Here is a 27,901-nt window from a genome sequence, read left to right as displayed (position 1 = left end):
CATCACATGCTGACGAAGTACGGGCAGAATCTAGAAACATAATGCGCCTTCTTACATTTACTGATGTAGTGCATAATTATTTTCCTTCGTATTTCGACGGAAACGTACGGACGCCGCGCGAAGAAGCGGTGGTGGCAGAGTGGATCTGATGTCCGACTTTCAATCCGGAGGTCGTGGGTTCAAATCCTGGCTCGTACCAATGAGTTTTTCGGAACTTATGTATTACGGAATATCATTTGATTACCACTAGCTTTTCGATGAAGGAAAACATCATGAGGAAACCTGCATATAGCCGCGAAGAAATTCAAAGGTGTATGTGGAGTCCCCAACCCGCATTGGGCCAGCGTGGGGACTATAGCCCAAACCATCTCTTGCTTGAGAGGAGGCCTGTGCCCAGCAGTGGGACGTATATAGGCTAATTTTTTTTTTGTTTTTAAATATAATCATAGTTCTGCAAACTGAAACGAAATTATCCATAGTAAACAATTATTTAATGAAATGAAATGAACAAAAAAATCAAAATGCAGAACTTAGGTCAAGAAAAGTCTGCAGCGATTTTGATAGCATACCTATGAAAATATGACGTATAAATGACACTTGCACTACGTGGCGTGGGCTATCAAAATCATTGCAGACTTTTCTTGGACTAACTCTACACTAATTTCATCTATGGGCAACCTTCATTCAGAAATGTTAACAGTACAGTAGCATTACTTACCTACTTGTTATTTCTTGTATATTACCTGGCATTACACTCTACTTTTAGTTTCGTCTTGTCACAGAAGCGAAGTTCGCTGGCAGAAGCAATGTTTTCGAGTTTGTACTCGACCGTCGAGACACGAGTTACTCGGGTCATACCCGACCAAATGTACAAAACACACTGTAGAAACATGGTAGAAACGAAGCCATACGTGTGGGTCGACATAAGAATCTTCTGCTTTAAGACGATTACTTTTTATTGTCCTAACAAAAATCTACGAATAAAGATCTTGGAAATCTTATCAGATTTTTTTATGACTATTTCACCATTCTTTGTCAACACAATAAAAAGTTATCATTTAACTTCCCAATAGTTCGCTGTTTCCTATGTACAAATAATATAAAATACCCCCGTCATTGATACCTTTATTCTTTCAGAAAAATGACAGCTGAGAAAAACCTAATTTCAGTAGTCCACATAAACATCGTACAATATTACAAATTACTTAGCTGCTATGCTAGGTAGTTCAATTACAAATATTAAAATACACATATTTATTATTAATATTGCAGGTATTGCGACGTGCGGTCGACGAAAACCCATCTACCTACCGACTACCCTCTCAGGACATCTACAACTTATCTGCAGTTTACAACTTCGCGACTCGCTGTTGTTGTGAATTCCTTGGAATAAATAGATGCCTGGAGTACTCCACATATAAACCCTTCAAATAGAGTTTGTCTTTATAATTAGTGTGAATTGTATCTTGTATACTCAGCTATCGTAAAGCGCTGAAAAATTTTGGTAGAGTAGTTTCGGAGCAAATAGGCCGTGACAGACGGGCAGACAGACACTTGTGCGTCTGTCTGCCCGTCTGTCACGGCCTATTTGCTGTAAGGGTTCAGTTTTTTCCTTTTGTAATACGGAACCCTTAGGTTTTATTATGAGATGACACTCGCTCGCTTCTCAGACATTCCAACTGTACTCTGATTTGCCAAGACATTTGATTTTGGCCAAAAGCACAGAATAAATAATAGTACTATCGTACAGAAAGGAAACTTCCTACAAAACCGAAGTTTGACAGCGGTTCAGGGTCGAATCTTGCTATCCCTTTCTAATATATGGCACTATCCCTTTCGGCTATTTAGGGTTGTCAAAATGCAAGTGATTATCTTATCTGTGGTCGTGCACGCAAAAGGAAGTCAAGTGGTGCCAACACTAATAATTGCTCTGAGCAATGCTGAGCCGAGCGGAGCCGAGTTTGACCGATCTCAGGAGTTTCGCACCCCTGCCAAAAGTCTGGTTTTGAAAACGAATATTTTTTATTTAGATACTTATTTTATCAAGATCAATAAGCCTCTTCAGTTCGGTAATAAACAGAGCAAGTGATATTGATGATTTTAGACTCTATACTCTCTTTAGGTATTTAAATAAAAGTATACCAAATTAAAGAAAGTAAAAAAGGAAACAATTGGCTTCTTAAGCCGGTTGAGGGTAGATGAAAACATTATATGATCAAATAATGTAGGTTAAAGTCAGGTCGTTCAGTGACAGATCCAGGCGATTTTGTATTTTGTTAACCTAACAAAATACAATTAACATCTAACAAAATAGAATTTAACCAATTAATGTTATAACTACCCGAAAATGTACAAATTGATTGTTTACTTTTATTTAAATTCCTAAAGATACAGACTTTTTTAAGTTACCTCTGTACTTACAACTCCAAAACAATCGTAGGGGAGACCGAGGTAAGTTAAAACAGAGGTAAGTTGAAACAACGTCTATTTAACGATATTTATAATCATCTTGAGGCACGGACGTATATTGAGGTACCAGCGGACGGTGGGACGCGGCTACACATCGTTTCTTCCAGCTCAACAACAGCTAAAGACGTCTCAAATTTATGTTGTTTCAACCTACCTCCGTTTTAAGTCACCTCGGTCTCCTACACGACTAAAATAAACGTGTACAATAATTGTAAAGGGAAGTAAAGCCAGGGTCAGCCCAGTTATTGAGCCCGCATACATTATGACAGTAATTCCGCCGGGGGCCTATTTGCATAGTATTGTCCACCGCATTAACATTTAGACTACAACCGATACCCAAAAGCACAAGCCAATACCTTGCTATTTTAATAGGATCCGAAGGACAATATTATTGGCCGGACTGTCCCCTTTTATTTGTATCGGGATGTGATTGGTTTTTACGGTTTATTGTGCGTTTTTCTATACATTTGGGGCCCGCGTTTTCTATTCATTCCGAATACGTTATAACACTGAATAAAAGAACAAATGAACGCGGGGTCAATTGAAACAAAAGCTTGACGCATACTTTTTTATTACAAATATTTATAATTGCACATAAGATCTTTTCATACAAAAATATAGTTTTAATTAAAAATATTCCCATTAAAATGAAACTATAAAATTGTAATAAATACCATGTTTTATCGGACAAATATGTAATACAGTTTTGACTAAAGTAAAATCATCTTATTATAAGTTTTCGTAGGCACTAATATTCAATAAACTCTGTTTGAGTCAGATGTCAAGATCAAATGATTAATAATTCGAGTACCTACTTAAAATTAATTCTACTAAAAACAAATTGATACAATTTCGCCAAGACAAGTATAATTATTTTCAAATGTATACCTAATTCATAATTACAAAACTGACAAATAGAGAGAAAATCAAATTACTTACAGAGCGTGAGTTGTTGAAGTGTCTCTCGATTTCAATTTAATGGATTGACGCCCGTCTGTTTTACAGACAGCGCCATCTATATCTATCCACAAACAAACTTTATATTACTAAAATCTTAAAGACATTTCAACAAGCAACGGACTGTAGTAACGCTAATAACGCTATACTTGAACCTGTAATATAAATAGTTTTGTGACTAAGTGATCAATCATACCGAAGCCCAAAAGTCGTAGACACAGCAAAATGTATTACAGTGTGATCAATCCGTAACAATAGTAAATTGTCATCTCTAATTACATTAAATCATTAGTTTAACAATTATTACAGTTATTTACACATCTGGATTAGGTAATGGGAATGGTAACGTTACATCTTTGATTATCCGCCTACTGTGGCTGAATTACAATTGCATGTTTTTTAACATGATTTTCGATACTAAATCCAAACTTAACACACATGTACAAATGAATGAGAATCGTCGCGTGAAGCTAAAAGCATCCACTAAAGCGAACGTTTTAACCTCTAGCCGCCCAAAGACCTATAAAAAGGTCTCCTGTACCATTCTAATTTGAACTTTGTGTTGACAAAATAAAATTTTATTTTGCTTGGCAAGGTTTGACGTATGGGCGGCTAGAGGATAGATGAAACATACAATAACTCAATCACCATTCAATAGTCGGCCTTTAAACAAAATAAATGTCATGGTTTCAAAAAGCCCGGCGCGACGTTCAAAATTAAAATACCACAGACATTGGATAGTATTTATACAAATTAGGGGCGTTTACAATAAGCAAGTAACTTTTTGAACTCGAACAAAAATTCTACTGAATTTAATCACATATTTAGTTAAATTTAGTTTGGCTCTCTCATACGTATGACTAAAGACTACGATTTTAACTCTCATTGCATGATCAATGAAATAAGTACCTAATAAAAATATATTTTGAAAAAAAGAATTCTAGGTTCCCAATCATACATATGCCCCATACCTCTTACAACCATTCTACATACGCCAAATAAGAATGGTCTCGTAGTAAGGGAGTAAACTATGATTCAAGAGTTAAGAAAACATAGTATTACTATAATGTCTATAATGTAAACTGCTTGGATTGCAAACATGTTTAGTTGTCTTGATAACCTATACCTAATCCATATCATTTAATAATGTTTTGTGACCTTAACTCTTTTCAAAATAGGGCGAAGAAACACGTAAGTGTTTACAGCTCTTTAAGTTAAATTACCTATATTATGTTAGCGAAACACCGAGATAAGTGGAATACTGTAAGGATTGTGATTTTGGGTGGATTGATTTTGTTATCCCTTACCACATTTAAAATAAATTGTGTTTCACCTATCCAAACTGACTTTAGTGTAGGTAAATCTGTCCATTTTCGCTAAGAGCAAAATATATCAAAGATAATAAACTGCAAAATTGTACGATTTCATGGTCTCGATAAAATATCATGTTCCGAAATCGGTCTGAAGTTTCAAAAGTTATCATGAATATTTTAAAATCGCATTTTACCACGGGTGCTTGGCATCATAACGCCTGCAACCACCCACTGCGGTCGTTGGCGCCACCGCCAGTAAGTGGATTAAGGCCCTAATGCAAAATCAATGCTAAAATGTCCACACAGCATGGCATTACGAAATAAACGATTATAATTTTACTAACTATACTAAAACTATACTTCACAACTAAGAGAAAACAAGTTACGGAAGCGAAATATATTTTTTCCTAATAAACTTCATACGGGGCTGACGGGATCAATTGTACAATTCATTAAAGTAATAACTATGGTAACTTTGTGTCCTACGTACTACATAAAAAGTATATTAAGCCACAGACAACGGAACTATAATAGACATGCGCAGTTGAACATTGAACAATTCTTGGTATCAGATGTAGCTTCGCTGGAGGCGATACGACACCATATGTTTGTGCTACTAGTGTTTAACTGTCGTTTGAGAATCCATGCATTTCGTAGTTCAGTTGTTTGTGATTAAGCTTAGGCATTTGAGTAGCGATGCGATTGTGACGTATACAAATGAGTTCGAGTCGTCTTACGTGTGACGAATAATCTGGCATCGACTATGGCTTGGTTCGCCCGACTTGCTTGCTGCTGCCAATTAACATAAGATAATATATCACTCACTGAAACTGCAGCTGCAGTATCTACTAAATTTGAAGGCGAGGTCAAAGAGATATAACATTGAAAGTGACTAACTAAACTTAGTCTTAGTTGGCTACCAGACTAAGTTTCTCTATCAGTTTCAAATGTAGGTTACTCTTGACTTGACGCTGTGGTACTTATTAACATTGTATTCAAGTTTGACAATGTTACATTACGATTGGTAAATTAATATACATTGAAAGCAGAAACATAATTCAAGGTAAGACGTGTACACTTAGTTGCAAAAGAACATAAAGGGTTCTTTACTTAAACAGTTTTAACATGTCTAAGAAGTAGTTCTACATAGTTTTAACCACTAAAACCTACGTAAAATTTTGCAGGTGAAAATCTCAGGTAACAATCATGTGAAGATATGATAATTTAACTTGATTAAGTAGACTCTCGACTTTGTATTTATATACGCATAGATACGCATATTTATATCAAGCATAGAATTGATGGAGTGATAGAACATAAACACTTCAACGAAACATGCTTAACGTAAAGTTTAAAGCAGAATACACACGGTAGGCACGAGAAACTTGTATTAGGTAGGTACACAAACGAGGCAACAGCAAACATTAGGCTAATCAATATTACAGGTAGATAATCCATATCACAATACCGATGTAGGTATAACAGAGGACGTTGACCTCCACATTTTAATTTTGTTCAATTACAATTCATATCTAGCTAGCTATAATTATATATACACTAATTGGGCACTGAAGTACCGGTCGTGAACTTTTTGGGGATATAATTATGCATTCGTTATTTGTAAACCAATCTGATATTTTTAAAAATGTTTAACAGCGCGCTTTTGGGGGTATAGAGCGTTTTCAGACTATAATTTTTTTCTGCGGTTATAAACTATACACTTGCGTTTATAAGTTTTAGGAGCTTATGACATTTGTCATCTCTTCCAGCTACCACGGTGTAGGTAAAAAGTGCTTATCATAACGCGAAACGTATTTAGAAATAGAGAAAAACACTAGTCTGAAACAGCTCAAATTCCACACATACAATTCTCTAAAACACGATAGGCCCTAAAATATCAACAATACATAAAAATCCAAATTCAAATTCGTATAACTAACGTTGTGACTTACACTATCGGGCTCTCCCGCTTTTGTTCCACGTCGGATTCACTAGTAATCCACGTGTACAAACGGGTACTTCCCATTCGTTCCATAAACCTAAATTCATAAAGGATACGGTACACATTCGGACAAAAATTACGTACCATTTGGTCAATAGGCACCAAAAAGTGGCCAGTTTTATAGGTAAATGCGCGGGCTGGGTGCACACGCTAAAGGGCACCTATTAGTAAAGAACGTCACAATACGGAGAAAGAACTAGTGGGAAGTACCCCAACTTACTGCTATGATCACAGCGCGCTACGTGCGTTGCTCGAGCAGGGGCTCGTGCTCGAGCTCGAGCTCGGGCTCGTGTTGCTCGAGTTGGTGCTCGAGCGTGTGCTCGAGTTTGACGGGGCAGGCGCTGCGAGTGGTCAGCACGGAGACCTCGCCGTCGTCGGTGCAGGCTAGGGGCGAGTATACGACGCCTCGCGAGCGGGTGACTGGCTCACGTTTGGTGCGAGCCTGATGACAAAAATGCTATATTAGATAAAAGGATTCAAATTTAGTCATTCAGATGAAAGCATAAAACTTGGTATATGCGAGTATGCAGCGTTTTTGAATGATAAGAGCACACAAATAATACAATACCTTTTATTGTACAAATGTACATCTCACACGGCCATCACATACATACAACATTTTATAATGTATTATTTATTACATTTCTATCAGATTCTTTGTAATAGACATTTAACACTTACAGTTTTAAAATTACCGCAAATTTTAACGACATATTGCTGGTCTAATCGCTAACATAAACGTATGAATAAGATAATAATTATACAATACATTATAACTAACTCTGTATCCGGTTTAGACTAAGGCCGTTAATACGTTCGCTGCGTTCCGCTGCAAGCCAGGCTAGTAATCCCTTGATCCAGTGGTTAAATCAACTCCCGGCGTATTGCATTTATTAGCACCGACGTGAATTGGTTGACGGTCAATGTAATAGATAATTCAAGTAGGTACCTATATAGTTAACCGCTTTCTATGTTTTCATATTATTAATTTCGCCCTCTTTGTAGTAGATTCAAAACTGCAATGCAATGCCGATTTCGACGTATGAGGTGAGGTGACAATCAATTTGTTTTCATAATTTTAATGAAAATTTCAACCAATTCTCAAAAAAACCCAACCTAAAACAATATATGTATGATATTTTTTGTTTAAGTTTTACAGAAACATAAGTAGTTTGGTTAAGTATAGTTTAAAAATCATTTTATTTGCTTAGTAACAATATTAGCTAACCTAACTATACAGGCTGGCTAAAAATAACTGCATTGGCAACGGCCTAGGAGGTTTATACTGAGAAACTTTTACTATAGGCCAACCTCGAAGTCGCGAAAAAATAATTTGGCTGTTTCATACATTTTGGCTGGTCCATTTTCTATGGGAATGCAGTTATTTTTTAGCCACCGTTTATAAGACAAGTTAGACAAATTAGACCCAAAATCTATAGTAAGATAGACTATAAGGTACCGCTCCGCGCTGCAATCTCTCCAGGTAGTGAATATTTTATTTTTGCATTTAAGCAAACGTTGGTAAACAACGAGATTGCACAAGTTTCGGTGCTCTCTGGTTAGATGGAAGACGATACAAATCACGCGATATCGCACCAGTCTAGGGGAAATTACATTTCAGTCTGACTTTTTTTCGACTTCGTTGGTTTTAAATTAAACTTTTACTTTGTCTACGATGTCAACGAAAAAATAACTCGAAGTTTCCTACGTTTTGTACACAATGGCTGTTGGAACGAGTCACAAAATGCGCTCTCTGAAAGGCATATGCATACTTTTGTAAAGATATTTAAGACAGGAAAAATGAATTCAAGAATCTGGTTTTAAGTATTTTCTCTATGTCATTAAATGAACACAATTATTACACGTGGTTACGCGTGGCATTATTTAAGGCCGAGTAAGTTCGTGCTCTCTCACTCTCACTGAATTTAGGATTCGAATCGATACAGTCCCTCGAGAAAAGCCACAAGATTGATAATTAATTTTATGCGAGCAGTATTATGAATTTATGATACAACAAAGCGCTACTACTTTTTAAAAACTCCGTATTCTGAATTTACTGCACCTTAAGAGCCAACAGGAGTGGTCATTCCTCCATACAAACGTACTCCTCGTTTTCCTCCGTGGTTTTTGAAGCTAGAGCAATGATTTTTTCAACACAGATTAATATTGTCAGTATCTGTGTCGGACCGTTTTGATTTTTGTGATATTTTTGTTCTTATTTTTGTTTCTTTTCGCTAGAGCCCTTCAAAAATGGCCAAAATGGCCTAATTGACTATGCCGCAATGAGAGGCGTGGTATTCAAAACTGATATCAATTAGCCAAAAAAACAAAACGGTCCGACACAGATAATTTCATAATCATTTAGATTTCCAAATTTGGTTACGATTGGTTAAGTTTTGGAGGAGGAAAAAGAGGAGTACGAAACCTCGATTTTTGTCATTTTTACGCAGGATTTTTCGCCTCAGCTGCAGTTGTCCCTATCGCACTAATTTTAGGGGCGGAGTCAAGTTTCTAAATACGTACACAGCCAGAAAAGTGATGGGCAATAGTCGACGTTTAATGTCGATAATCTAGTGATGTAAGAAGTTATCGATAAACCGTCTTGTGTGAAAATATCTAGATCCTCCTAAGACACAAGGGGTTTTGCGTTGAGAGGGAACACATTTTTGTAGTTACAATCTATTTTGAACTTTTTGATTCTAATATTTCAAATTAGAAATCAAAATCAAAAATATTTTATTGCACGGTTATGGGTTTACAAAATTTTTAGGTACAGTCACGCTCCGTAATTGTCGAGCAATTTAAGGTCCTAGCTAGGGAATGCAATCTCGCACCAAGATTGGCGTTGGCGATTCGAGATCTCGCAGGAAAAATCCGAATCGAGATTGGGTGTTTCGAGATCTCGACAGTCAGATTTTCGGGATCGAGATTAATATCTCGACGAGATCGAATTTGACAAAGTAACTAAAAATGTGTTATTTTAATCAAAAATCTCTAAGAATTCCATACATATAGACATCGTAGAATATAATGAAACGCCGACATTCCATGATCTGCCTAGCGAACACCAGCCATTTTGTGCAAACCTCAAGGTGTGATATTCTGATATTCCTATAGTCTATAGGCAAATTAAACAAAAGTCGTCCGACTCGTCTCCTTCACGATTTTCGTCGACATCTCTTCTAAATAGCTAAAACTGGTATGGACGTGTTCCTCGTGGTCTCCAGAATATGAATAGACCGGTTTTTATTTTATGGAGGGGGGGGGGACTTGTCGAAAAGAAGGAAGGAAAAAGTGGGCGGCCGACCAGCATTGATATTTGTTCACGTCTTTAGTCCTATGGGACCGATCGGTTCGTGTGAGATGTCGTTTGAAAGAGTATTAAACGTGCAATTATTGTTTTATAATAACCGTAGTCATAACTGTAGTCATTTACAAAATATTTAAAACATATGATTTTTTACCATGCATGGATGGCATAAGTACTGACAAAACATGCGTCTAACTCAATAAATTATAACTTTACCGCAATTAATGTTATTATAAAATATACGAAAAATTTCATTAGCTTTCCAAAAACATAAGTTTTATTGCTGTATGATATTATATACGTCACGTAAATGGCGGGCGACCGACCTCAACTGATCATTATTTCTCGGGTTCTATTTTACTGATCAATTGGTGATGTATACCATTAGAAAGAATATTAAACATACTATAATTGGTTTCTAATAACCGTAGTCATAACTGTAGTCATTTACAAAATCATTGAAAATATATGATTTCTCGATCAATTATTTTACAATGCGCCCGCTATGAAGCTAGGAATATCAAAGAACGCAATGCTCTGATGGATCTGCCGTCTCTTTCATAAGGAAGATCGTGATATGCCTGGGTTAATATTAGATCAGGAAATGGTGGCGTTTCATGATACGCCTAGGATTACGATTTTACGATATGCCGCCGACATACTACTTATTTAAGGTACCTCATATTATATTTAGAAAATAACAACAACAAATTAAATTGACATTTAACATAAAATCAATTTTATTTTTTACTTTACTTCTATGAAATGCTATCGATGTTAAACCACTATTTACCTTTACTTAGAAACTGCGTAACAATAATAGAGCTAAAGCCGGACACATAATAGCACTGCCTGAACAACATGAATCTAAGGTCATATATTACTTAAAACAAAGTATTTCACTTTCAGTCTTGTTCGAGATCTCGAAAATATTAATCGAGATCTCGACCGAGATTGCATATATCTAGATTTCCTGTCAACTAGGTTAAATTTCGAAAATACGTGCGAGATCTAGCGAGATCTCGAAATTGCGAGATCTAGATTGCATTCCCTAGTCCTAGCTGAATTGGTTGTTTCATACACTTACTCTTACTCTATAGAATGTCCAATCCTGCCTTACAAAGACGTTAATATTTATATTTGTCATGTCTATTCTTCGTTTCTGAGCATTACTGAAAAAAAATACTTACTTGATACTAGTATTAACCAAGTACATAAATAGGGTAATTCGCCAGTAACAGGCCACTATTAGTAACTGGCCACGCCAAACCAAAAATGAATTCTATTCACCTATAAATAGAATTCATTTTAGTATAAGGTGGCCAGTTATTGAAACCTTATACCTACTAAAATGAATTCTGTATAGAGGTGAATAGAATTCATTTTTAGTTTAGGGCGGCCAGTTACTTAAAGGTAGACTTCCGAGCACAGCGGCTCCGGCGACACTAACGCAGCGACACTGACGCGGCGACAGAGCGACAGTATTATGCAGTATGGAAATGTATGAACTTACTTCCGAGCGCAGCGTCACTATCGCAGCGACAGTGGCGCCGCGTCAGTATCGCTCGGCGATAGCGGCCGTGCTACGTCTGCGCAAGCACTGTCGCGCAGTCGCTGCGATCGTACGTAGTTTTGAGGCTATGTCAATATTTAAAATATCTAAAAAATGGATATTAAACCTACAAAAGCTCCTGAATTTGTCGTCGTTCTCGTTTAAATGCTTTTTTTTTCAAGTAGGTATAAGTTCCTTCGTCTATTCTTCTTTTGAAAATTGAATTGGGTAGGCTTCGCTCCATACTATAAAAGTAACGAAGCAAAACATCGTGATCCTCCTCTTTTTCTAAAAATATTTTCATAATTGATCGGTTTATCATAAGTATATCACGTCTGCGCCGTATGGAATAACAACTGCGAGTACTGCGACTGTCGCCGGAGTCGCGCCGCTCGGAAGTGAATCTGCGTCAGTTAACGCTGCGACACTGACGCAGCGGCTTTAACGCTGCGGCCGTTGCGTCAGAGCCGCTTTGCTCGGAAGTCCAGCTTTAAGCTGCGTGGCCAGTTACTAAACGTGCCCAGTTACTGCCCTATTCGATATCGAGTTCCGTAAACGTAAGCCGGGTAAGTAAAAAAGTTCAATCGCAATAGGGTAATTCGTCAGTGGCCAGCCCAAACCAAAAATGAATTATATTATTCACCTATAAATAGGTTTAATTTTAGTATAAGGTGGCCAGTTATTGAAACCTTATACTAAAATGAATTCTGTTTATAGGTGAATATTAGGATTCATTTTTAGTTTAGGGCGGCCAGTTATTAAAAGTGGCCAGTTACTGGCGAATTACCCTACTTAGTAGGAGCAGTAACAAAAAGTGACAATGCAAATTGCAATCAGTGAGGTGCGCGCCAGCGCGAGTACGGGCGGCGCACGCGTCTGTGTGCGTGCATTACACACACAAATACAGTCTCTCACGCCGCGGTTACGCCCCGTCAGAGCGACGGGTATATTCAGCTTGAAATCTCAAAATTGACTTTTAGCTCGGCTCCCGTTTCGTCTTAAAGGCCTGTGCACACCGGCTGCGTGTGCGTGACGTGCACGTGAGCGTGCGGCGTTGTAATATACAGATCCTTTTGAGAGACGGCACACCGCTTGCGTGCGGTGGGCGTGTGCGGCTACAACATTTTAGTGCACATGCACGTCACGCACACGCAACCCGGTGTGCACAGGCCTGAAACCTTGGGCCTACTTGATTTTATGAGCATCATTCAGACGTGTCATGCAGGTAAGCGTGACCTGAACACCTTTTATTCTTGTGAGAATTAGCGCGTGTACATATTATACAAATAAATAATGAACGTCACTTTTGGTTGGTTACACATACTAACGATAGACTAACTAAGGAATGTACTAAGACGCATAAGGCAGTGCTGTGTTCCTCGAAGTTCTTGGTTCCTAAGAATAACTTAATTTATTCTTTTATTGTTTCGAATTTTGCGTCACCATTAGCATTTGGCGCCTCTAGGCCGCAAGGGAACATAGGTGAGTAGGTATTAAATATGAGTGTTGCTCTAATAACCGGGTGCAGGACTGGAGGTAGAAGTTTTAATCAGCCATGTTTACATTAAGCCGTGTGGCAGACGCGAAGTTGGTAACGTTAGCTTTGAGATTATTATCGTGGCGCCTGTCGCATTGGGATTCACTTCATTTTAAATGTCTGTATTATTGTACCTACGATACACCAACTGATAAGGATTTAAAGCCTCTAGATCATAAGGCATATAACTAAGCATAAAACCATAGTGTTGTTCGTATATTCGCATATCGTACCTGAAGCTTGCCCGCCACGGATGAATTAATAATTAGTTAAATAGTGTATAATACCTGTAACACCAGCAGCACAGTGAGGAACAGAACAGTGGCGGCCGCGCACACGGCGAGCACGACCGCAGCGACGCCCGGGGCTGCGCGCACGGTCTCCGTGCGCAGCGCGCCGTACTCGGCGATCCGGTGTTTGCCCGCCACGGATGAATTAATAATTAGTTAAATAGTGTATAATACCTGTAACACCAGCAGCACAGTGAGGAACAGAACAGTGGCGGCCGCGCACACGGCGAGCACGACCGCAGCGACGCCCGGGGCTGCGCGCACGGTTTCCGTGCGCAGCGCGCCGTACTCGGCGATCCGGCGCTTGCCCGCCACGGATGAGTTTATGCACTCCCCTGTGATAAAATAAACAATATTTAAGTAATTGAAGGCGCGGAAGTTAATAGTTATATAAGGAAAATCAGAGATCTCATTCTAGAAATAAATTTATAAATGTCTATATTTGATATCTAATAACCAGTTTCCCTTTCTCTCATAATTCTTAATCGTATCTTGTTAATTTCTATCACAACTCAGATGTCGTTGTATATGAAACTAGGTATATTACAAATAAACAAAAGTAATACCTACATTTTAATGCCAATTTCCAATGTCATTCATTATTCTTCCCCATAATTAGTTCATAAAAGTAATCCCTATAATTTTCGAAACATAAAGGGAATTATATTTGGTAAATAGCATGCTACCTTTCCAATGCGAATTGAAATTATAGCATTTAAATGATGTATGACAATAACTCAAGTTCCCTCGGTGACCGCGCGTAATCAATATTGATAGATTCGTAATAATAACAAATATTCACTCTCTTGAACTCGTACACTCATTTAACAGCTCCATTCAAATTTGAACTCAATTTGTAAATCGATAAGCTAGTTTTTGCATGAAAGCTTACTTAGTAAGGTAAGAGGTTGTTAAAGTAAGCAGTCATTATTGTCATTAATATACAAATTGTGTGCTTTATTCTGGATTGTGCATTCGACGTAACTAATTTATATTGTAATAATCGGAATAATCGGTACAACGCTTTCAAGTCAAGCCTTAGACCTTAAATTAATTAACAGCTAATAAAAATGGAACTTGCAATTTTAACTCACAAGGAAGGGTACCCAACTGTCCGACTACGATTTGATTTATTTTGATATATGTTATAGAGTGTACTAAAATAACGGACAAGTATTTTTTTATTATATATATTTTTTTTTTATATAAAAAATGAGTTTGTGATGAAATGACAAAACACGTCCCCATTCTTTATTCATGTTCTCCAACATAGTTATAACGAAACCAGTAATTAATTATCAATTTTTTGAAAAAAGTTTTTCATAGAAATTAGAAGGTTTGGTAAATTTTCAGTACTTTGAAGGCCATTTTCTCCTAACAGGTTGAGTTTGGGCAGCTAAAAAAAAATACGTGTCCGTTATTTTAGACTACTCTATATAACATATATCAAAATAAATCAAATCGGAGTCGGACAGTTGGGTACCCTTCCTTGTCAATGACACTGTCACATAAATGGCTAGATTCGCACCAAGAAAAGTCTGCAGCGGATTTGATAGCCCACGCAGTGTAAGTGTTATTTATACGTCATATTTTTATAGAAGTTTGACGTTTAAAATGACACTTGCACTGCGTGGGCTATCAAATTCGCTGCAGACTTTTCACGGTCTGACTCTACCTATTGCGTACCTACTCGTATAACAAAATGAATGAAAAATGACCGGTACTACTGTAGAATTTTTTAATATACGTCTCAAGCTGTCAAATGTCTAGAGGGCGGCACGAATTTTTTTGCAGGCAGGCAGAAATTAGTGTTAACTAAAAACACTGGGGAGTATTTTACAGGAAGTTAAGAAATTAATAGTATGAAAAAATACCCCATAAAAATTGACCATAATTTCTATGCAAGCATGAGTCACATTTCAATACCACGCTGGATAAAAAAATCCGGACAAGTGCGAGTCGGACTCGCCCACCGAAGGATCCGTACTTTTTAGTATTTGTTGTTTTAGCGGCAACAGAAATACATCATCTGTGAAAATTTCAACTGTCTAGCTATCACGGTTCATGAGATTCAGCCTGGTGAGAGACAGACGGACAGACAGTGGAGTCCTAGTAATAGGGTCCCGTTTTTACCCTTTGGGTACGGAACTCTAAAAATGGTTATTTGTGTACAAAGTTAAATTACAAAAATATTGAATTTGTTGATTAACCTGGCATCAAATTTCCGTTTCTGAATCCATCTCCTGGTGAAAAACGGCGCACCAGGAGTGTATTACTGATTAATTTGCATGCTTCATCATCCTCAATCGCTCGAAAAGTCAATTTAAAGAGCCGGTAATTGTTTTCATGTGTCAGCCGAGACGGCACGCAATAATGGCGTTACACTAATTAACAGCTAATTGAAATAAAATTGTTCGACACACTGTTTGTGTCATACAGTCAGAAACGTTACTTTTTTTCCCGAAACCTATAGATAGAGCGCTGGTGGCCTAGCGGTAAGAGCGTGCGACTTGCAATCCGGAGGTCGCGGGTTCAAACCCCGGCTCGTACCAATGAGTTTTTCGGAACTTATGTACGAAATATCATTTGATATTTACCAGTCGCTTTTCGGTGAAGGAAAACATCGTGAGGAAACCTGCATACATCTGCGAAGAAATTCAAAGGTGTATGTGAAGTCCCCAATCCGCATTGGGCTAGCGTGGGGACTATAGCCCAAGCCCTCTCGCGCTCGAGAGGAGGCCTGTGCCCAGCAGTGGGACGTATATAGGCTGAGATGATGATGATGATAGATACTAGCCTAATTGTTTTACCTGACCGAAGATATCTGCAATATAACACATTAAACTCTCGCATATTGTACACATATTTATTTACACCTGTATCAGCAATACCTCATGCGAAACTAAGAAAGAAAGGTACCTAATACATATTATACGACTCGTATGAATTTTCGCCCCAAAAGGTATAAGAAACTCGTGCCATTTTGTTGTTCAATTTCGCGTGACCTTTGAAACACCCCGTTACATTGTCAAAGAAAATATTGTTCTACAGAGTATTTTTTAATGAACGCTAAACACTGATAAACTGGTGGTTGATACCGTTGAAATTGGAAACTCTTTATCATGTAAAGTGAAATAAAAAGCAGCAAAACAGATATCATAAGAATACTACTAATTAGAATAGAGTCGAGAAGAATCTCACTATAAAAATAAATGCAAAAAAAATACATTAAGTATTTTATAAGAACTTCAAACGAGGATGATTTGTTTTATGCAGTGTATACTGTGTATAAAACGAATCGTCCGGTGTGCAGTTTCATCGCATTCCAGTTACAGCCGAAGCTCATTAGGAAGATGAAAGCCATCTGTGCGCTCATAAAACGTTCTATCCTTTTTATAACTACTTAGGTACTGCCTTTTATATAGATAGGGACGCATTTTAAGTTTCTATTTGTTTTTGTTTGGTTATTTATTTTTATTATTCTGTCGTATTTAGAACGGGCATAAAACGGATGAAATAATTCATATTTTGCAAGTACATTTCTTTGGCGAAAGTAATTTTAGGGGTTGTATTTTTGTAATTGAAACTATCCGTGGCTAAATCACTAGACACAAGTCTTATCCTGTTTTTGTCACGTGATGAATAAATTACCTGTTTCAGGGTGACAGTGACAGCAGTCGACAGCCGTCGTGTTGGCAGCGGTGCCTCGGTCCGCGCAGCATATCACGCATTGGTTGTTTAGCCTGGAATAAACAACATTGTTAGAACAGGAGTAGTATGGAGTGTGGCAGGTCAAAAGGCCCGCGAACAAAAAGGAATCAGAAATTAAGTCCCTCATGTAATCCGTTCATTATAGGCACTCAGAAATCAAATTAAAATTTATCCTGGGCCAAAACACGTCCTGGAGCTGGCTTCATGCCGTGCACTTGCACGTAGTATTGCAAGAGGCACAGGCACCTGTTCAGCACGAATAACGACATGTTCTCACCTGTCGAGCCGCAGCGGCCTGGAGCACGCCGTGCAACTAAACTGTCCCGGGCCGGAGCAAGTCCTGCAGCTAGCGTCGCACGGTCTACACATGCCGGTGTTCGCATCGTAGTACTGCGAGCCGAGACACTCCATGCACAGCCCGCCGTCGAGCATGAAGCGGGGCGGGCACGACTTGCAGTGGAGTGGACCGGAGCCGTCGCACTCACGGCAGTAGTGGTGGCAGCGACGGCAGCCGTCGGAGGTTTGGTAGAAACCTGATGGGCAAGCAAAAATCGTCATTTGCCTATTAAATGACGATTTAAACCAGGGGTCTTCAAACCCCGGCCCGAAGGGCGAATTCCGGTCCGCGACGCGGAAGCGAGTGCCCACTGTCCGGCCCGCGGGAGCCAGGCTGCATGGGTTCAGCATCCATTGAGTGTGGAACAGTTCCTAACAGTAGAAACCAGGCACCCTCCCCCTGCGCAAAAACCGACGGTGGCCCGCGCGAAAGTTTTTGAGGTGCAACATGGACCACAGGTAAAAAAGTTTGGAGATACCCAATTTAATCCATCGCGTAGCAACTGCGGCGAAGTTATTTAGTTACGTATATAATATAACATATTTTTTGATATTACATATACGTTAGGTATTCATTATGAAATGCACAAATTAGGTAGAATATAAGCCGTGCACAACTTACCCTGTGGACATTCAGGGTGACACTCGCCGGCCGCAAGCCTCCAGCCTGCGGGGCACGACGCGCACTGGTCGCGCCGCGGCCCGATACATGTTCGACAAGAGAGGTAGCATTTGGTACATGTCCCGCGATCTGCATAGTACCTGAATAAACAATAAAAATAACTTAATAATCACAAAAATGGCATATCGTATCCAGAATGCGTAAAATATGAAAAAATTTGGAAGTATTCCAAGTTGTCTTTCATACCACCTTGGAATACTTGCCTAATTTAATTTTTTTGTAAATGAAAAAGTAAAAACACTAGGCAAAATTAAAAATAACATGAAATATCTACCTATCAGATAAATTACGGTAAAAAAGTACCTACTTGTTCCCTAAACTTACACGCCTCAAGCTTTCGCAATAAAATTGGACAAAAGCTTGATAACTATTTCTTTGTACACGTGGAATGGGTACACGAGCGACAGTAATGAATTAGTAAGACAGAAAATACCGAATGATTTAATGAAAAACATGCCCGAAGTTCTTTCGGAGCAGTAGAGGATTTAATAAAGAGCATAAAATACGCCAATAAGACTTATAATTATAATTATTATTCCTCGGGGATGTTTGCCAATGCCGGAATAGATGGATTCCATGCCATCATGCGAAAGAGGTGTGCTTCAACCCTGAGCAGGATACGGAACAGCCCCAATGGAATCCTGGGCATTGTCTCAGAAACGTGGGACAGCCCCCTAATGAGGCACTGGCTCGGTCTGCATGCGCCAGTTCCGTATGTACCGGGTCATAGGTTAAGTTAGTTTTGTTTTATTTTTAAATTTTAATGTATTGTTTAGTTTTATATGATATTAACCCTAATTTTAAGTTTAGTAATAATGATACTAACCCCAATGGACCTAAAGTCTGAAATAAATTATTATTTTTTTTTTATTTTTTTTTTTTTTTTTTTATAAACACTTATGTACAAAGTAAGTAGGTACTTAATAATTAAACACACGAAAATTAAAAACAATATGTCAAGAGTATGTAGGCAAACTACGATATATACACACGAAAATTTAAAACAATATGTCAAGATTATGTAGGCAAACTACGATATTACGATACGATACGATATGAAACCAAGGTGGAGAGGTTTAAAGAGCAAAAAGGAACAGCGAGCGACGTTTAGATACGACAAACAGCTCTGTGGTACCTACGAAACAGACCGATCGCCGTGTACTGTTAAGCCCGGAATAAGCCAGATGTAACCCTAACCTTGAGTCAAGCCACACGCTAAACAGTGCGTGTAGCAGTCTCCGCGTTTAACATGTTATACTCACCCGTCAGCACAAGTGGCCCGACATGACCCCGACTGCAGCCGCAGAGCACCAGCACAGGCCGTGCAGTTGAGCCGCGATACACACGCCGAGCAGCCGTGAGTGCAGCGCGCGCAGCGGCCCGCCTCAGAGTAGAAGCCCCGAGCGCAGTCAGTGACGCATCTGCTGAACATAGATTAAGTTAACTGATAATCATGATTACGTTTGTATCGGCGCTCGACAGGAAACAGCGGGCTCACGATTACTTGTCGCTTTATTCAGGCCAAATCCCTTAAGTTGCTCTAATAATGACAGAGAATAGTACGTGAACAAAGCAAGTCCTATTCCCATAACTACAATATTCTTTTCTTCACATAAATTCCCACCCATCCATTTTCCTATTCAGGGGTTTTCATGTCGCGCTTATCGCACATGACGTATTGTATTATGTGATTTTTAACGAGCGGTGCCATAAGGTGGTTATGCTTCTTAGGGAACGAATAAGATTATTTGATGAAATATTTTGATTTATGTTATTTAAAAGACACACTAAATACTATATAAATTATAAACTGAAACTGATGTCATATACTAAAGAAAAAGTGACCAAGCCCTCCAGTGGTGGAGGCCACACATGATGTTATGCTTAATAAACACGAGAATTCAACCAATAGCATTGGTTCATTTCCCACATCTTCGCTCCGCTCCGCCTCAGTGAAGAAGCAACCTAATACGCCTACTGATGATGAGATAAGATGATTAGAAACAAACAAGTATAGGTAGTATACTACATACTAGTTAAGCGTCAACGCCATTACGATAGAGATCAGCATGCCCACGAAATCTTTTCAAGATAACATTGAAGTCTTTAAATTAGTAATATAAACATACTTGTTATCCTGCAACAGGTTCGGCGACGGACACGTCAAACAATGCTCTTCGTCACCCCCGTAACACGTGTCACAGGCAGAATGACACTGTCTGCACTGTCCGTCGTCGATGAACTCGGTCGACGTGCACTGGTCGCCGCCCAGCAGCACACACTTGCCCTTCTTGTTGAGCTCCCATTTGGGCTCGCAGGCCAGGCATAAACCGTTTGTGCATGCTGAACAACCTACGGGACATCTGAAAGAGTACGAGTAAATTAGCAAGTATATAATAAACATGTGACGTTATAAACAGGCCGTTCACACAAATTTTATACTGACAAATCGTTTTAGCGAATTAACAAAAACTTACTTGACGCATTCCCTTCTTTTCTTATCAGCATAGTATCCAGAAGGGCATGAAGTGTTACATTGTCCATTTATTGCGTAGTGGGAAGAGTAACATGTAACGCACTGTGACTCTCCCGGACCAGTGCAAGTATCGCAAGAGGGATGGCACTTGGAGCAACCGTAGTCATCGGTTTCATAGTAAGATGGTGGGCAAGAAGTCAAGCATGTACCGCTGTGAAGTAGCAAATGGTGATCGCAGGAATTGCAAGAGTCCGCTCTTTCGGAGCAAGTCGCGCAGTGAGCAGCACACGGACGACAAACTGAAGAGTCACTGTCCTCCCAATAGCCGTCTGGGCATTGCTGCAAGCAAACTGCTAAATCTGCTACTAGCAAATGAGCAGGCGCACAAGTCAAACAAGAGTCCAATCCGGGTCCGACGCACGTCTCACAAGATTCGTGACACTGCCAGCACACTCCGCCCTGGTTAGCGTAGCTCCTAGGGGGACACCGTGAAACGCAGGCGTCGTCCAATCGATAGTGCTTACAAGCAATGCATTGAGTAGGTCCTTTGCCATAGCAGCCTTGAGAATCGCATTCGGGATCACAGTCATGCACGACGCGCCTGTCGTTGCTATCAGCCAGGACACTCTCCCCCTGCGGTGAAGGGACGTTGTGTCCATCAAGCCGAGCTACCGCCTTCTCCGGCTCTGAGCCGGCGGCGAATAGCGTCGGAAAGTTCTGATAGTTGGCAAACGCGTCAGTGTTGTAAAAAGAATCCCCGATAGCTTCGTAACCGTCTGCGGCAGTTGGGAACGCTAACGGAGGGGATCCGGGCAATGGTCTCTTATTACGTAGTCTCACTGGGTCTATATTTGTTCCATAAAATATAAGTTGCCATTTCTTTAGTATACCCGCCTGGTTAACGTGTCTGTTGCCACCGTTGATGATCTGCAATGTCCATCTTCCTTCTGCTTGCTCACCCCAGAAGTGAACGCTAAGGAACGGCCACTCATCAAAGTTCGAGCTCACTACATCACGTGGCCTTTCAAAAAGCAAAGTCGATACAGTACCCATAGGGGATTTAAGTACTATACGCAAATTACCGCGAGGGAAAAATCTTAATGATATTTTACATTGGACATGTTCGAGATATCGCACTTCGTTGACAGTACCACCACAACCATTTACGTCCATGTGCACCGATAAGGTATAGCCAAAAGTGGATTCGATTGATTTGTCTTCATTGATTTCTTGAGATTTACAGATATGTTGAGGAGGAACTGACACCCATTGTTCTGCTAAATTCACCATCTCAGATGCATCCATGAGGCCATATCCGAATTTGTGACTAACTTTCCTTTTGACGCCATTGACTATCCAACCCGTTTCTCTTTCCAAAGGTTGAGGGCGTGATGTTAGAACTACTAAATATTGCATATCTCTCCAAGTTAGGTCTGGGTTAGCCTCTAGCGCCAAAGCACAAATTCCCGCGGCGAGGGGAGCAGACGCAGAAGTCCCTGTGTGTTCTACTGTACAAATATGATCAGGTCTTAACCTGCCATCCATATCAACAGTGGCTACACTCTTATCGTGGCCTGGAGTGCCTGAACTGTACGTTGTAGCCAAAGTGGAAGAGCATTCTTCTAAATACCAGGGTTTATACCCTCCTTGAGTAGCGCTGGAGATAGATAGCGTGAATATGCTGTTAGTATAACCATCGCAGTTGCAGGAATCCGTGTGTCGTCCACCGTTTCCTGATGCCCATACGAAGATAGATCCTTTACCTCTGCGACCACTCGTGACTCCGTAAATAAATGCCCTAAAACAAAATTGACGTTAATCTAATAAGTTGATTAGATAGTCAAAGCCACGTCTTGTAGTTATATAGTAGATGGTGCAGGTATATATTAGCACTGAGAATTGGGAGACCTTGGGGCGCGAATAGTTACATGAGAGCCTTTTTTACAAGAAATGTTTCAAGCAGGATAAGGATATCACTTGATTTTACAAGAGAATAAGATTTCAATATTCTGTTTCCAGTAAGTAGTCCTAGCAGCTAAATAACACTACAGACATAACTAATATTTTTAATTATAATATTATTTACAGGGACCCGGGTATGTCCTTAAACCACGTCCAAGACCACCGGTGGACGGGCAGCAGCGTCCCTCAAATTCGGTGTACTCGTCGACTGCGACCGCCAACCCGCCTGCCAAGCGTGGCGATTATGGCATTCACCCCCCAAAAAAGGGGGAGGCCTATGTTCAGCAGTGGACGTCTTATGGCTGAGATGATGATGATGATGATGATGATGATGATGATGATGATTATTATTTACAATCCTATGGAATAAACGAAAAGTACCCAACATTGGTTTCCGCATTTAACGAGAGTTTAAATAGAACAACTGGTAAAAGCCACATACCTCCGTGCTAACGGCCCCGGACCATCAACGGTCTTGCCGTCATCCTCAGGTCCCCACGAGGCGCTGTACACATCAATATGGTCCGGATTGAGCCCCAGGGCCCTAGCCTCGACAGCGTCGTTGACTACGCCATCCAACATCCTCACGCCGCCTACGCTGGCGTTGTACGCGATGCCTACTCCGCAGTACTGGTTGTATGCAACGGCCGCTACCTCTCCAGCGCACCTCGTGCCGTGTTTGTTGTCGCCGTTGTCTTGTGGCATGGGATCGTCATCGTTGCCGTTTATGTCGGTGGATGCGTTGGGATCCTAAAATAGTAGAAGGTATTTATATACGATATAGTTACAAGGGATTTAAGAATATGTAACCTAGACCAAACAAATACATGAAGGTTCCATAAAGAAAACAAAAACGATTATGCGTAAAGAATGCTTCTATCTGGCAGTATCTGAATTCGGTCACCTCCTCACTATAGGTACCACAAGTAAATACTTACATAGTTTTGGGCAAGGTCAGGATGATTTGTTTGTATTCCATCATCTAAGATTGATACTACAACGCCTTTGCCTGTGTAGCCTTTTTGCCAAGCTGGTGACACATTCATATCTAAGCCATCTTTTGCACCACCGTTCTGTAAGAAAGATTAGTTCATAAATAAGATTGCATCAGGATCAGGAGATTCGTCTACTCGTTTCTCCTCCTAATTATGTCATAAAAAAGCATTGTGTGGTTAAATTCCTATTGTAATGTAACATTATTTATTAAAATAAATTTTTAATTGAATGGATCCATCCTTCATATTCAGTATGTCAGTCTGATATTCTCAGTAGTGGAGGATCACTGGCAGATGATGTTCAAAACATTGATTTCGGCTAGGCAACTGTTATAGCTGGGCTAGATATCGCGGCATATTAGAAACCTATGGTCAAAAATTAACATATATAAATCAAGAGTGACCATACCGGTCATAAATCGGAATTCCTCAAAGACGTTGACGCGGACTTTTAGACAAGCGATACGGCTGAATGTCCTATAACTTGACTTGCGTTAAGACCTAGTCTTTTAGGTTCGATACTCACCAAATACCATTGTTCCTTGAACAATGGGTCAGGGAAGAAAGCGGCCGAGGTGAGCGCGCGGGGATGCTGAGGCCGGCCGTGGGGTTGCAAGCGACGCGGCCAGATGCCTTCGTACGGCGAGTAGTCGCGCTTGACTCGCCTCCGCTCCCGCTGCTGCTGGACCCAGTGTACCTGGACAAATAAACATGGCAATTTGATAAACAGTTTATGTTGAATACAGTAATGTTTAGTTTTTATAGTTGCCCAATTTCACAGTAGATGTCGCTGTTCTGTCGGCTACTTCACGCTGTTAAGATTTTTCCACAGCCCCTTATACAGTAGGTTTCGGAATAAATGAGTATTAAGTTGTCAAGTGAAGTGTTTCATTACAAAAGGTAGGAAGTGCAGTGTAGTCTGTGAACAGTTTACATTTAAAATAGGAATACAAATATAAGGAGTCATCCTAAATAAGGACTATATACTCATACTCCCCTATCTTAAAGAGATCCTGAGATCAAAAGGCAGTGGGGAGAGACTTCTTTCGGGCAAACTCTGCTCCATTCGGCTCAGCATTGCTCCGAGCAATTATTAGGTTTGGCACCACTTGACGTACTTTTGCGTGGACGACCACAAATAAGATAAAGACTTGAATTTTGACAACCCTAAGTAGCCGAGAGGGATATTGCCATGCATTAGAAAGGGAAAGCATGATTAAATTTGTCCCTGAATCGCTGTCAAACTTCGGATTTGAAGGGAGTGTCCTTTCTGTACGGTAGTACTATTATTTATTCTGTGCAAGAGGTCAAAGTACTCTTTGAAAACCAACCCATCCTTAGATCCCACATTAAACTAACACTCCCAACCAGACGGGATAAGGAATATCAAATAGGTGCCTACTACTTATAGATAAATAGAGCAACTTAATTTGGTCCGACTTTGCAACTATCAACCAGGATCTTGAGAAGGTACTATTTTACCCTTGAACTATATCGAAAGAAGGTATACATCGAATTATTTCGAAGATACTATTTCGAAAAAGTCAAAGTCATAACTTATTATTTCCACAGTTGTATACCCTAAAGTAAACTGACGAGGTTATAATTATAACACTTCCACGGTTGTAGCAAAAGTCAAATAGGAACACGTTTTGTACCATTTTTACCTATAATTCGACTTGTAACATGTTTTTTTCGCGTCATTTTGCTTTTGATGGGCATATAAAGCAATAACAACGCGGGATATGCCAGGCATGACATTCTCGCCAGGACGTAACGTGTCAAATAAAGTCTTATGACGTCACAGGAATATGGAGCGCGGTAATAAACTGTACTGACGTGTGTTGGACTTATTTTATGTACCAATGATATTTCGGACTGGTAGTCTGGATTAGGCTTTAATTTAAACTTAGCAGATTTCGTTTTACGGTCGGACCTCATCTAAAAATTTCACTAGTTTGGAATTTTGAAAATTTACTCATTCGCTGGACTTGGCGGGTAACTTACTTTATACATATATTTCAATAAGAAAGATTATAAAGACATCTCATAAAACAAAGTCCCCCGCCGCGTATGTCTGTTTGTGTGTATGTATGTTCGCGATACTCAAAAACTACTGAACGGATTTTCGTGCAATTTTCACCTATCAATATAGTGATTCTTGGGGAAGGTTTAGGTGTATTGTATATCTCGTGCGAAGCCGGGGCGGGTCGCTAGTAGTAATCAATAAGAAAACATGTAAGGGTTACAATTATTTTACAAACTATAGCAGGAGTCAGTGACCTTTTGCCTGACGATAATTCTTATTTGTTATATGTATATGCAAAGAGTGTCCGTCCTCCTAATCGAGGTAAATCCAGGCTATTGGTGCTATTGTATGGTTAGTTGTTTTTGCGAGCGTATCGCAGTAAAGACAAACCCTTTTCTTTGAGGATGGAAAACATAACTTCACTCAGACTAAACTTCATGAATAGCCGGGCATCTCGCGACTTGGCGGTTAGATTTGTAGCGGGCGTGTTGCGGACGCTAACGTACCGTGACACTTTCCTCCCTTTGTGCCGTAACAAGCGAGTTCGGCCGACTTGGCCCGCTGGACAGAGGGACAATAAAACTCCGGGGCGGGTCCTTCCGACCCGGCCTTTCTCATGTTGATGAGACACCCAATTCCTCACCGCTACACGCCTACTTTTTTATTGCACTACTCCGGTGGCAAACAAGCGTACGGCCTTCTTAATAGTACCTATCATTAAGGTTATCTCAGTCTCTTTCAATGGTGTTGCATGCCTATTGTCGGCCCTTAAAAACAGTACACACACCTCTCTCAAGAACTTCTTTATTTCTACACTCTTCTACATTATCAATAACAGTCGTGAACTTATTTCAGGACTAAATTACTTACAAAAACTTACAGTGAAACTCAACCAAGCGTAAAAGGGACAAGTTAGGCATCGTGTGTAGCAATTTTTCTCAACAAAACCCATTAGGTACAGCATCTCAGCAAAACCAGCTTTTCTTTAAACTCGCTTAATGATGCGGCCGCTTTAATAACATCATAATAAACAATGTTGGCAGGAATTTTAATGAGATTGAAAAACAAATACGCCGCGCAAATTGGGTCGTGTAACAAAAGACACGGGTCAACTAGACGTAACGAGCGTGCGACTTTTTGCACAAATCTGTTTTAACCTGAACATTGTTAGCAGAGGCTCCCCGCAACGAACTTTATTAGTTTAGGACTCTATTACCCCCTGCATGACATGCATGAGCTACGACTTTAGGCACAAAACTTTGTCAAAGCCCCGATACCATTTTTCGACGTATTTTTAACAATGTTTGGTTTGCGTGATGTCTCTTTGCCAGATGTGTCCGTGTCGGGAGCTGGAAAATGGCCGGTGACTTTTATCAGGGGAATGCCAAAAATGTTGCGACCCGCGCGTGTCGCTACCAGACGGAACTTGTAACAAATTAAAGCAAGCTGAATTGAATTGCTGGAGTCCTTTGGCAGCCCATAACGGATAATGCTTAGGTCTCCAGGATATTATTTTAACTACACGAGATCTTGTTATTTTCTTCCTGAGTAGGACTTCTTTGGAAACGGAACAGCTTCGGAAATTATTACATATGTATTACGTAATATGTATTTTTTATAACATATTACTTCACTAATCGTATATCAAGGTCGTGTGGGCTCTTTCCTTTGTTAGGTACTGTTGTGATCAAAAAAGGTACAGAAAAGAAAAAGTTCATCGACTCTATTTTCTATACAATTCATTTATTATACATGAAATGAAACCTCAGCCTATTACTATATTTTTTCATCAACATCAGAAATCTTACAAAAGTAAATAAAAGAACAACTCTATTAAGAGCACGAAAATAGTAGATTTCATTTTGCTCCCTTCCTTTTCACAGTATTCTCATATTAGCTCTGAACTTGTTTCTCCGAGAGAAAACACGGAATGTGTGGATTTTTTTATTAAATTAAGTGGGGAGCGAGACAAACAGTGGCCGGTTGGCTCCGCCGACCCCGTCTGTGTAACGAGTACTTTCTACGCTACCATTTTTACTTGCCACCGCCGCTAATGAAATTAGAGTACCCACTGCTAAGACCTAACGCAATCAAGCGACGAGAATTTAAAAATTATGTTTTCCTCTTGACTTTTAGTTCCAGGGAGAAATTGCGTCGTTTTGTCCCGCCGACCTCGACTTGTGAAAAAGCAATGAAACCCGCAGGACGTCGCGCTCGGGACTTTTTTCATGCTAATACACACCGGTGTTATTTTCCTCTCGTATGTCAGTTGCGTTCCAG

At 39.8% G+C, this 27,901-nt stretch overlaps 1 protein-coding gene across 1 annotated transcript in view; it reads right to left on the bottom strand.

Annotated features, from left to right (window-relative positions):
• Nucleotides 1–3,023: 3,023 nt before the first annotated feature.
• Nucleotides 3,024–27,901, bottom strand: part of LOC134669661 (furin-like protease 2) — a 337,125-nt gene continuing 312,247 nt past the window's right edge. Inside the window, exons 4-15 of the mRNA XM_063527339.1 lie at nucleotides 24,119–24,289; nucleotides 23,536–23,670; nucleotides 23,040–23,347; nucleotides 20,637–22,433; nucleotides 20,289–20,522; nucleotides 19,422–19,580; nucleotides 18,100–18,239; nucleotides 17,419–17,674; nucleotides 17,082–17,173; nucleotides 13,605–13,765; nucleotides 10,545–10,562; nucleotides 3,024–7,183 (exon numbers count right to left, since the gene is read on the bottom strand). Of these exons, the coding sequence (XP_063383409.1) occupies nucleotides 6,980–7,183; nucleotides 10,545–10,562; nucleotides 13,605–13,765; nucleotides 17,082–17,173; nucleotides 17,419–17,674; nucleotides 18,100–18,239; nucleotides 19,422–19,580; nucleotides 20,289–20,522; nucleotides 20,637–22,433; nucleotides 23,040–23,347; nucleotides 23,536–23,670; nucleotides 24,119–24,289 (3,675 nt within the window). The 3' untranslated portion in view covers nucleotides 3,024–6,979. The remainder of the gene's footprint in view (nucleotides 7,184–10,544; nucleotides 10,563–13,604; nucleotides 13,766–17,081; nucleotides 17,174–17,418; nucleotides 17,675–18,099; nucleotides 18,240–19,421; nucleotides 19,581–20,288; nucleotides 20,523–20,636; nucleotides 22,434–23,039; nucleotides 23,348–23,535; nucleotides 23,671–24,118; nucleotides 24,290–27,901) is intronic.

This window comes from Cydia fagiglandana, chromosome 12, assembly GCF_963556715.1.
Source record: "Cydia fagiglandana chromosome 12, ilCydFagi1.1, whole genome shotgun sequence".
Classification (NCBI taxonomy): Eukaryota; Metazoa; Arthropoda; class Insecta; order Lepidoptera; family Tortricidae; genus Cydia; species Cydia fagiglandana.
This window is presented reverse-complemented; position numbering and strand designations above follow the sequence as displayed.